We start from the raw sequence: 12,046 nt of genomic DNA on the forward strand, positions 1-12,046 counted from the left end.
TAAATTGAAACAATATTAAAGCCATCTTCAGGTGCACTTAAAACGACTTTTACGAACAAAACTGCACAGAGAATTAATAAGAATGTTTCAAGAGATTTAGTGAAAAATTATGTTTTCGCAGGGTGAGCCAGAGTTTCTGGGGCGCGCCAGAGCGCACCCGATGGTGAAGCTGGACCCAAGTGATGCGCGGTCACCGGTCCTCCAGTGGTACGAGATCACCCGTGGCAAGGATCAGGGGGGAGAACTCCTAGCAGCATTTGAACTCTTCCTTGTGAGTTGTGGAGTTGATGTGTCTGTTAAATCCTTCTACTGCTCAAAAGCAAAGTTAAAATGTCTAAATGCAAACATCATTACACCAGAATAATCTGTGAGGAACTTGCCGTCTGTTCAGGTTTAATGCTGTTTGCTGCTTATTAGTATCTAAGGGTTGGAAATGATGACTTTAATACATGAATCTATGGGACTGCAAACGGGTCAAATGCGTATTTGAGTGGTAAATTGTTAAGAATTGTTCTTTTATAAGGTTTTATAGCTGTTTATATGTCTCTTAAACAGTAGTATGTTAATTTTTTGTTGGAATCACATCATTATAAGTGAACTCAAATAGTTTTGAGTATTTGAGTTCACTTATCGGTAAAAAAACATGGCCGGAAGGGGGGGGGGGTCATTTTCCTTATATATATATTATTCTTCATATAGAACATTTTGTTAATGAAATAATCACCAGTGGAGGCCTGTATATATTCAAACACTGAACACATTTTTCTTGGTTCTAAGTCTATTCTTTATTCTTAAGTCTAAGAATCGGTTGGTGAATACGGGCCTAGAAATCAAATTTTTTGCCTAATCATCATGAAATTTTATCTTAACATCGATTTTATAGATATCTCGGACGAGTTTGAAAATGGTCATGATTGGTGGAAAAACATGGCCACCAGTGGGTGGGGCAGTTTTCTCTATATGTATATAGTGAAAACATGTGAACAGTCTAGAAGACACATTTTTTGCCAAATCTTCATTAAATTTGGTCAGAACATTTGCTTCTTTGATACGATAGTTGTGTTTGAAAATGGTTTGGATCACAGGAGGGAAGCCCATAGTATTATTTTTTTTTTATACGCCCGTCTATGACGGGACGTATTATGGTATACCCCGCGTCCGTCTGTCCGTCCGTCCGTCCGTCTGTTAATGTCGTACGCTACGTCAAATATCCTTTGACAGATTTTCTTCAAATTTTAACACAATCTTAATATTGATAAACCCTGATCCCCTTTCGTTTTTGACGGAATTCTGAATTGTCGTTCCAGAGTTATGGGACTTTGTTCGTCAAAATTTCGTGATTTCATTGAATGTCCTACTGTAGCTCAAATATCCTTCGATGGATTTTTTTCAAATTTCAACACAATCTTAATATTGATAAACCCTGATCCCCTTTCGTTTTTGACGGAATTCTGAATTGTCGTTTCAGAGTTATGGGACTTTGTTCGTCAAAATTTCGTGATTTCATTGAATGTCCTACTGAAGCTCAAATATCCTTCGATGGATTTTTTTCAAATTTCAACACAATCTTAATATTGATAAACCCTGATCCCCTTTCGTTTTTGACGGAATTCTGAATTGTCGTTCCAGAGTTATGGAACTTTGTTCGTCAAAATTTCGTGATTTCATTGAATGTCCTACTGTAGCTCAAATATCCTTCGATGGATTTTTTTCAAATTTCAACACAATCTTAATATTGATAAACCCTGATCCCCTTTCGTTTTTGACGGAATTCTGAATTGTCGTTCCAGAGTTATGGGACTTTGTTCGTCAAAATTTCGTTATTTCATTGAATGTCCTACCGTAGCTCAAATATCCTTCGATGGATTTTTTTCAAATTTCAACACAATCTTAATATTGATAAACCCTGATCCCCTTTCGTTTTTGACGGAATTCTGAATTGTTGTTCCACAGTTATGGGACTTTGTTGAATGTCAAGGAGACGGCGCTCCATGCTCATGTACTTATAAAATAAACCATGTATTCATATACAAATAAACTGAAGTAAAAAAATGATTCAAAGGGTTATTTATTACCTTACTACTTCATTGGCGAACGACGGGCGTATCATGCGCTCATGGCGCAGCTCTTTATTTATATATATATATGCTATAATAGTAAAAAGGAGTGCAACTTCATTTGCCGAAAAACTACACCATCTTTACTGTAAACCATGTAACTCGAAAAAAAATTAACAAATCAACTACACTCCGGTTGTTTTTTGAAAGCTAATAAAATAATTTATCAGGAAAAATTAACATCAGTACCATTGATCCAGCAGTATTTCGATACCAGCCCTCGGAAGTTGACACTCATGGAAAACAGTGTGTCCAATAAAGCTTAATTTTCCAAACGTTTGAAACAGCAGAAACACAAAGATTACATGACTGTTCGTCATTGAAACGGTTATTTCCCGTTCGATAAACAATAAAGAATCGATAACAATACATGTTATAGTCATTTGCACACCATCAAAAGTGTTTTTCACTCCGATATGTAAGTAAACAACCAAGTAGGTTTAATTTGTGAAGGAAGTGTGGGAATTCTCTTACGTCATTCAATAAAGCAATGTGTTTGCATGCGTTCTTTTTATTGATTAGGCGGAATTTCCCGAGGATCTCCGTAAAAAGGTGAGTGAGAAATTGATGAAAATCGACCAATCGTATTTTGGGTTTACAAAATCTCTGACATCATCAAAGGGTTTCCCAGATTCAAAATATAATTTTTCTGTTTTTGATTTTGTACTCGCGGATCGAAAGACGCGCTAATATGGTGTTTACCATACTTTTTCGATAACAATGGGTATTGTAACTGATTGAAAAAATGTTTAAAGTGCATACAGGTGCTGTTTATCAACCGTTAAATGACTTGGTTATTGAGTTTTAGCTCTTTTAAGTGATCAACATGGAAAATCTCTATGGGGACACTACGTTGTCTGACCAAACACGATTTTGGAAATGGGTCAACTTTTTAGGGCTGGTATCGAAATTCTGCTGGATCAATGGTACTGATGTTAATTTTTCCTGATAAATTATTTTATAAGCATTCGAAAACAACCGGTGTGTAGTTGATTCGTTAAAAATTGTTCGAGTTACATGGTTTACAGTAAAGATGGTGTAGTTTTTCAGCAAATGAAGTTGCACTCCTTTTTCCTTTATAGCATATATAAAAAAAATAAAAAAATAAAAATATGGGCTTCCCTCCTGTGGTTCGGATCGGTAAAAAAACATGGCAGCCAGGGGGGGGGGTATCATTGTCCATATATTTACATAGTAAAAAAAGGTTGGGAACACTCAGAAGTCAAATTTTTTGCCTTATCATCATGAAATATGGTCAAAACATTGGTTTTGTGGATATCTTGGACATGTGCGAAAATGGTCGTGATCAATATAAAAAAAACATGGCCACCAGGGGATGGGCAGTTTTCTCTATGTGTATATAGTGAAAACATGTGAACAGTCTAGAAGTCACATTTTATTTCTAATCTAAATGAAATTCGGTCAGAACATTTGTTTCCTGGATACGACGGTTGAGTTTGAAAATGGTTTTGATCTGTAAAAAAACACGTGGCCGCCAGGGGGGTCTTTTTATATAGTAAAAAAGCTTGTGAACACTAGAAGTCACGTTTTTTGCCTTATCATCATGAAATTTGGTCAAAAGATTGGTTATGTTGATATATCGAACGAGTTTGAAAATGGTTGTGATCAGTGGAAAAACATGGCCGCCAAGGGGTTGGGCAGTTTTCTCTATATGTAAGAAGTGAAAACATGTGAACAGTCTAGAAGACACATTTTTTGCCCAATCTTCATGTCATTTGGTCAGAACATTTTTTTTGTTATTTTTTTTTTTCTGGATAGGACTGTTGAGTTCAAAAATGGTTTTGATCCATCTTGTAACATGACTGCCAGGGGGGAGGGGGTCATTTTCCTTATATTCATATAGTAAAAAATGTTGTGAACACTCTAAAAGTCATATTTTTTGCCAATCATCATAAAACTTGGTCAAAACATTGGTTTTATTGATATGTCGGATGAGTTTGAAAATGGTTTTGATCATTGGAAAAACATGGCCACCAGTGGATGGGGCAGTTTTCTCTATATGTATGTAAGAAGCATTTTTCTTATATATATATTTTATTTAAATCTGGGTATTAAAAACATGGCCGCCAGAGTGGCAGGGTTGTCATGATTGTAAACAAAGGATTATTTTGGAAAAGTAACCGATTTGGCCGGGGGTCAAGGGGGCCACCTAGGCCCCCTTGTAGGTCCAGGGCAAGGCGCTGGTAGGGAGGTCAGGTGGGCGAAGCCCCCTGACCGAAAAACAAAATCTAGACATTTTAGGGACAAAATACTGCTATTCTCAGAGCACAAAAAGTTAAAATGAGGTCTTAAAAGACAAGAAAAGTTTAAGATTTTCACATTTTTAGTATACTGTAAAATGTAAAAACATATTATATTGATAGATCTTTGCATGTTCCAATTCTATCCATTACCCGATAATCCAGTATTATTAAGATTTCTTTTTCAAAACCAAATTACGCCCAATTTTGACGATGAATGTCGTCCGCCATTTAATGCAAGTGCATATTCAAATTGAATTGTGGGATTGGGGAATTCCCATTGAACATTCGTGAATCACGTGACGCGATTTGAGAGCATTGAGAACCGTTTATATTTAGTAATTACGACAAATAAACCACTCAATCTAAACTGTTACATGTACGGTACCTTTTTTCAGAAAAGTTTGAGAAAGTGAATTTCTGAGAATAAAAACGCGCCTTTCTTTAAATTTTACCGAGTACTTTTCATTCCGGATCGTGATATAACTTGTCAGGTCATTCATGCATGTAGACCTATATGTATGCATAGTTTGGCAATCTCAAAACAAGTTATTTACCTACTTATTACATTATGTGTTATGACCATTTGTTTAACAAAATGCATTATTTAATTGAAGTATTTTCAAATGCGTATCATTAAATGTGTTATCCGAAATCATTTTAAGATTTCATTATTCATGGAAAATTCTGAAAATTCTAGAAACAGAGACGCATTTCTTGTGTTTTTCATGTACAGATGAAAATCATGCCAAAGTTAGACTTCATGTATAACATCATGTCATTCTTCCTCGGGGAAAGCGTGGACTTTAATATTTAGATGCTGAATAACAACTTCTTAGCGCAGAGGTCGCTTATATCTTTTATTTTGGTAGAAAATTGAAGAGCATTTTTTAATAATTGGAAACCTTTTCTGTAACTAAAAAAACTAATTAATTACGCTCTACAGTGCAACATTCGTTGAGATACGGTAAATAATAATCTGTGAAATGTACAGCTATTTGATACAATTTCACGTGGGGTCGGCGTGTATTCGGCTACCTGAGGGCTGATTGGTTGACGTGCTTTCCAAGAAGAATTTGATTGACTGCTGGAAAAATCAATATTGGCCACTAGCTGAGAAATTCATTGAAAACAGTAGCTCTTAGGCGGAGTTAATGGACTGATAGAATGACCGGGCGTCCCTCTACTATAGTATGGTTATTCCTCGTCAAGTTTTATCGGTTTGCATGATCAAAACTTCCGATCGCAAGTTTAAAGATTAGGGAAAAACAACCGATTTTCTGGCGATTTTAACCAATGAATTTGATCAACAATCGGTTAATAATGTCAACCCTGAGTGGGTGGGGTAATTTTCAATATAGGCCTAGTGTGAATACTTTGGAACACCTTATTTTTAAAGTCAGTCTTGTCATACCAATAATTTAAAATATTGGCAGAAGAGTTTTAATCTTTGTTTCTTTCCATCTTAGTTTCTCAGGTGAGAGACCCAGGGCCCTCTGGGGCCTCTTGTTTTTCTTTTTAGACTAAGGTGTAGTACATTGCAAATTTGGGCTTTATGCATGTGTGTCAGCACAGGCTTATCTGGGATCTCTTTTTCTGCATATAATGAAATTCCATTTTGAAGAGTCTTCCTGTTAACAAAATATTCCATGAACAAGAAAAGTGTGAGGCCCTAACTCAGCAACCGTACCATTTCCATTGCAGATGAGTGGTAAGGACCTGCCGTTCATGCCCCCCAAGCGAGGCAGCCTGTACTCTGTGCCTAATGGGATCAGACCAGTCATGCAGCGCACTGCCATTGAGGTATGAGGCCACAGGCATTAACGTAAACAGAAATAAGAGCAAAATAAAATACGTTATAATGGAGACTTATTTCTTTAGTATTTTTACTGGTAGTCTTTGGTGTGTTATAATTGTTGCCTAGTGTAAATGTGTAAGTAAATTTCATGGCTTTTATTTCCTTCTTAGAGAATGGCAGTTTTGCACATTTTTTAGAAGTTTGCAACTAAATTTTTCACAATTTAAAAAAGTTTTTCGAGCAATTTATTAAACAATTTTGAAAATTGTGCGACTTATTTTTCAACAAGTTAGCAAATAATCTTTTTACATACAGAGGAGCCAAAAAGACCACTTTACAAGGACTTGGAATAAGCCCTGAATTTCTCCATTTCATTTATTACATGATATAAAGTTTATTGTATGTTGAATGTCAGGTGTTATGCTGGGGCGTGCGCAACATGAAGAGTTACCAGCTGTCCTCTGTGACCTCCCCTAGTATCGAGTTTGAGGTGTCCGGTAATGTCGTGCAGTCAGATGTCATCAAGAGCACCAAGAGGAACCCCAACTTCACCTCACCCAGCTACTTCTTTGATGTGGTGGGTGGCTTATTTGCCTAGCTACTTCTTTGATGTGGTGGGTGGCTTATTTGTTTCCCTCTCCTAGCTACTTCTTTGATGTGGTGGGTGGCTTATTTGCCTAGCTACTTCTTTGATGTGGTGGGTGGCTTATTTGTTTCCCTCTCCTAGCTACTTCTTTGATGTGGTGGGTGGCTTATTAACCTAGCTTCTACTTTGATGTGGTGGGTGGCTTATTTGCCTAGCTACTTCTTTAATGTGGTGGGTGGCTTATTTGTTCCCCTCTCCTAGCTACTTCTTTGGTGTGGTGTGTGGCTTATTTGTTCCCCTAACCTAGCTACTTCTTTGATGTGGTGGGTGACTTATTTGTTCCCCTTAGCTACTTCTTTGATGTGGTGGGTGGCTTATTTGCCTAGCTACTTCTTTGATGTGGTGGGTGTCTTATTTGCCTAGCTACTTCTTTGATGTGGTGGGTGGCTTATTTGCCCAGCTACTTCTTTGATGTGGTGGGTTGCTTATTTGTTCCCCTCTCCTAGCTACTTCTTTGATGTGGTGGGTGGCTTATTTGCCTAGCTACTACTTTGATGAGGTGGGTGTCTTATTTGCCTAGCTACTTCTTTGATGTGGTGGATGGCTTATTTGTTCCCCTCCTAGCTACTTCTTTGATGTGGTGGGTGGCTTATTTGCCTAGCTACTACTTTGATTTGGTGGGTGTCTTATTTGCCTAGCTACTTCTTTGATGTGGTGGGTTTCTTATTTGTTCCCCACTCCAAGCTACTACTTTGATGTGGTGGGTGTCTTATTTGCCTAGCTACTTCTTTGATGTGGTGGGTGTCTTATTTGTTCCCCTCATCTATCTACTTCTATGATGTGGTGGGTGTCTTATTTGCCTAGCTACTTCTTTGATGTGGTGGGTGGCTTATTTGTTCCCCTCTCCTTGCTACTAATTTGATGTGGTGGGTGGCTTATTTGTTCCCCTCACCTACCGACTTCTTTGATGTGGTGGGTGGCTTATTTGTTCCCCTCTCCTAGCTACTTCTTTGGTGTGGTGGGTGGCTTATTTGTTCCCCTCTCCTAGCTACTTCTTTGATGTGGTGGGTGGCTTATTTGTTCCCCTCTCCTAGCTACTTCTTTGATGTGGTGTGTGGCTTATTTGCCTAGCTACTTTTTTGATGTGGTGGGTGTCTTATTTGCCTAGCTACTTCTTTGATGTGGTGGGTGGCTTATTTGCCCAGCTACTTCTTTGATGTGTTGGGTTGCTTATTTGTTCCCCTCTCCTAGCTACTTCTTTGATGTGGTGGGTGGCTTATTTGCCTAGCTACTACTTTGATGAGGTGGGTGTCTTATTTGCCTAGCTACTTCTTTGATGTGGTGGGTGGCTTATTTGTTCCCCTCTTCTAGCTACTTCTTTGATGTGGTGGGTGGCTTATTTGCCTAGCTACTACTTTGATTTGGTGGGTGTCTTATTTGCCTAGCTACTTCTTTGATGTGGTGGGTTTCTTATTTGTTCCCCCCTCCAAGCTACTACTTTGATGTGGTGGGTGTCTTATTTGCCTAGCTACTTCTTTGATGTGGTTGGTGTCTTATTTGTTCCCCTCATCTATCTACTTCTATGATGTGGTGGGTGTCTTATTTGCCTAGCTACTTCTTTGATGTGTTGGGTGGCTTATTTGTTCCCCTCTCCTAGCTACTACTTTGATGTGGTGGGTGGCTTATTTGTTCCCCTCTCCTAGCTACTAATTTGATGTGGTGGGTGGCTTATTTGTTCCCCTCACCTACCGACTTCTTTGATGTGGTGGGTGGCTTATTTGTTCCCCTCTCCTAGCTACTACTTTGATGTGGTAAGTGGCTTATTTGTTCCCCTCTCCTATCTACTTCTATGATGTGGTGGGTGTCTTATTTGCCTAGCTACTTCTTTGATGTGGCGGGTGGCTTATTTGTTCCCCTCTCCTAGCTACTACTTTGATGTGGTGGGTGTCTTATTTGCCTAGCTACTACTTTGATGTGGTGGGTGGCTTATTTGCCTAGCTACTTCTTTGATGTGGTGGTTGTCTTATTTGCCTAGCTACTTCTTTGATGTGGTGGATGTCTTATTTGTTCTCCTCATCTATCTACTTCTATGATGTGGTGGGTGGCTTATTTGCCTAGCTACTTCTTTGATGTGGTGGGTTGCTTATTTGCTCCCCTCTCCTAGCTACTACTTTGATGTGGTGGGTGTCATGTTTGCCTAGCTACTTCTTTGATGTGGTGGTTGGCTTATTTGCCCAGCTTCTTCTTTGATGTGGTGGCTGGCTTATTTGTTCCCCTCTCCTAGCTACTTCTTTGATGTGGTGGGTAGCTTATTTGCCTAGCTACTACTTTGATGTGGTGGGTGTCTTATTTGCCTAGCTACTTCTTTGATGTGGTGGTTGGCTTATTTGTTCCCCTCTCCTAGGTACTTCTTTGATGTGGTGGGTGGCTTATTTGTTCCCCTCACCTACCTACTTCGGTGATGTGGTGGGTGGCTTATTTGTTCCCCTCTCCTAGCTACTTCTTTGATGTGGTGGGTGGCTTATTTGTTCCCCTCACCTAGCTACTTCTTTGATGTGGTGGGTGGCTTATTTGTTCCCCTCACCTACCTACTTCTTTGATGTGGTGGGTGGCTTATTTGTTCCCCTCGCTTACCTACTGCTTTGATATGGTGGGTGGCTTATTTGTTCCCCTCTCCTAGCTACTTCTTTGATGTGGTGGGTGGCTTATTTGTTCCCCTCATCTATCTACTTCAATGATGTGGTGGGTGGCTTATTTGCCTAGCTACTTCTTTGATGTGGTGGGTGGCTTATTTGTTCCCCTCTCCTAGCTACTTCTTTGATGTGGTGGGTGGCTTATTTGTTCCCCTCACCTTCCTACTTCTTTGATGTGGTGGGTGGCTTATTTGTTGACTATTATCAGAAACAGAAACTTTGTTTTTACAATTGGTTCCTCATGGTCAATCATCTTTTAATTTTTGAATGCAAAGCTTAAGAGTAAAGAGCTTGAAACTATGCACATGTCATGTCAAAAGTGTCTTATACTTTCTTGAAATAAAATAATAGATAATTGAACAACAATATTGCTGACATGACAGTCTTTTTTTAGCTCACCTGATTGCTCAGGTGAGCTTTTGTGACCGGTCTTTATCTGTCGTCTGTCCATCGTCCGTCTGTCCACATTTGTTTGTAAACACTCTAGAGGCCACATTTATTGTCCGATCTTCATGAATCTTGGTCAGAAACTTTGTCCCAATGAAATCTTGGTCGAGTTCAAAACTGGGTCGTGCCGGGTCAAAAACTAGGTCACTAGGTAAAAAAAAAGAAAAAACTTGTAAACACTGTAGAAGTCACATTTCATGCCCAATCTTTATGTAACTTTGTCAAAATGTTTGTCTTAATGATATGTTGGTTGAGTTCAAAAGTAGTTCCGGTCCGCTGAAAAACATTGCTACCAGTGGGCGGGGCAGTTTTCCTTCTTTGGCTATAGAGAAACCTTGTAAACACTCTAGAAGTCACAATTTTGCCCAATGTTCATGAAATTTGGTCAGAACATTTGTTTTCTTGATATGAGAGTTGAGTTCGAATATGGTTCCGGTCAGTTGAATAACATGGCTGCCAGGGGGGGGGGGCAGTTTTCCTTATTTGGTTATAGAGAAACCTTATAAACACTCTAGAAGTCACAATTTTTGTCCAATCGACATGAAAGTTGGTCAAAACATTGGTTTTATTGATATCTCAGACGAGTATGAAAATTGAAAATGGTCCAGATCAGTGAAAAAACATAGCAGCCAGTGGGCGGGGCATTTTTCTCTATATGTATATAGTGAAAACATGTTAACACTCTAGAAGTCACATTTGCATGAAATTTGGTCAGAACATTTGTTTCCTTGATATGAGAGTTGAGTTTGAAAATGGGGGGGGGGGACACTCTAGAAGTCACATTTTTTGCCCAATCATCATGAAATTTGGTGAAAAGATTGATTTTATATATATCGCATATTTAATGCCATAATTATTGCCTTTAAATTGTCCAAATTTTCATTATATTATTCAAAATCCTTGTAAAAGAGGTCACAATTTTGTTTCAGATTTTATGAATCTTGGTCATTTATTATTTATTAAATATTTATTTTTGTAAGCAAAGTTTGATGTTTGGTAAGGGGGGTCAACTCAAAATATAGGTCACCAGGTCAAATCTTACAAAAACAAAATCACTCCATATGCCAGAGTTTTGGTTTAATAATGATGAAACTTGACCAGGATGTTTGTCTGGACAATATCTAGGTCAAGTTTGACGTTTGGTAAAGATTGAATGAACCGACTCCTCTCAGGTGAGCGAACTAGGGCCATCTTGGCCCTCTTGTATTGAGTTTTCTCTACTTGTGAGTCTGAATTGAATTTATTGTCTAAGCCTTGATAAATGCATATTATTAATTTAATGTATCATTCTTTGCCAATTTGTATTCAATGTTTAGTTTGGACTTATTAGTCCCATACTGGTTTCACCGGAGGGGACTTATGGTTTTCGCTCTGTGGGTCTGTCTGTCTGTCTGTTTGTCTGTCACACTTTTCTGGATCCTGTGATAACTTTCAAAGTTCTTAATATTTTTTCCTGAAACTTGAAACATGGATAGATGGCAATACGGACATTATGCACATAATTTCATTTTGTTCCTATGTCAAAAATTATGGTTGCTATGGCAACAAATATACAAAAAATATATAAAAAAAATCTGACAATGGTGGAATTTCAGGCAATTGTGGAGCCAGTCGGGAACATATATTGCTTGGCAATAGTCTTGTTGTTTCAAGCTTTAAAAAAGCCCTACTCGCACATTTTGAAATTGAGTTGCATGGGCCAAATTCTACTAGCCCCTGACTGCATTGGCAACCACTATTTTCTATCCATGCATATGCTGAATAAATCTGGTATTGGTATATTTGTAAAATTGGCTTTTTGTGAATTCCACATATATGCAAGGTTGTTAGGGGAATGGGGTTTCAGAATTAAGAATAGAGGGATGAAATTTCAAATAACTATGGTTGTCTTTTGATTGTGGTTTAACTACTGTTATTTAGTGTAAATTAATTCTATGCATGATTATAATTATGAAACAGTTTTTGAGAACTTTTGTGTTCATCCATTTAGAGAAAGAAGAGCTTTTTTTATTAACCGATATGCATTAATAATGTCCCCATCTTACTTGGTTTAAGCTTTTAATAATGTATTCAAAAAACTCCTGCTTCATTAGTTATTATACTCAGTCTTATGTTTGTGTTGTTGTACTTCTAAATGATTACAT

General features: G+C 38.1%; 1 protein-coding gene across 1 annotated transcript in view; it reads left to right on the plus strand.

Moving 5' to 3' along the window:
• The window catches only part of LOC127840904 (myoferlin-like), a 141,386-nt gene that overhangs the window by 97,314 nt on the left and 32,026 nt on the right, over positions 1-12,046 (plus strand). Inside the window, 3 exon segments of the mRNA XM_052369363.1 lie at positions 122-271; positions 6,083-6,181; positions 6,592-6,753. Coding sequence (XP_052225323.1) covers positions 122-271; positions 6,083-6,181; positions 6,592-6,753 — 411 coding nt within the window.

This window comes from Dreissena polymorpha, chromosome 8 (assembly GCF_020536995.1).
Source record: "Dreissena polymorpha isolate Duluth1 chromosome 8, UMN_Dpol_1.0, whole genome shotgun sequence".
In the NCBI taxonomy this organism is placed as follows: Eukaryota; Metazoa; Mollusca; class Bivalvia; order Myida; family Dreissenidae; genus Dreissena; species Dreissena polymorpha.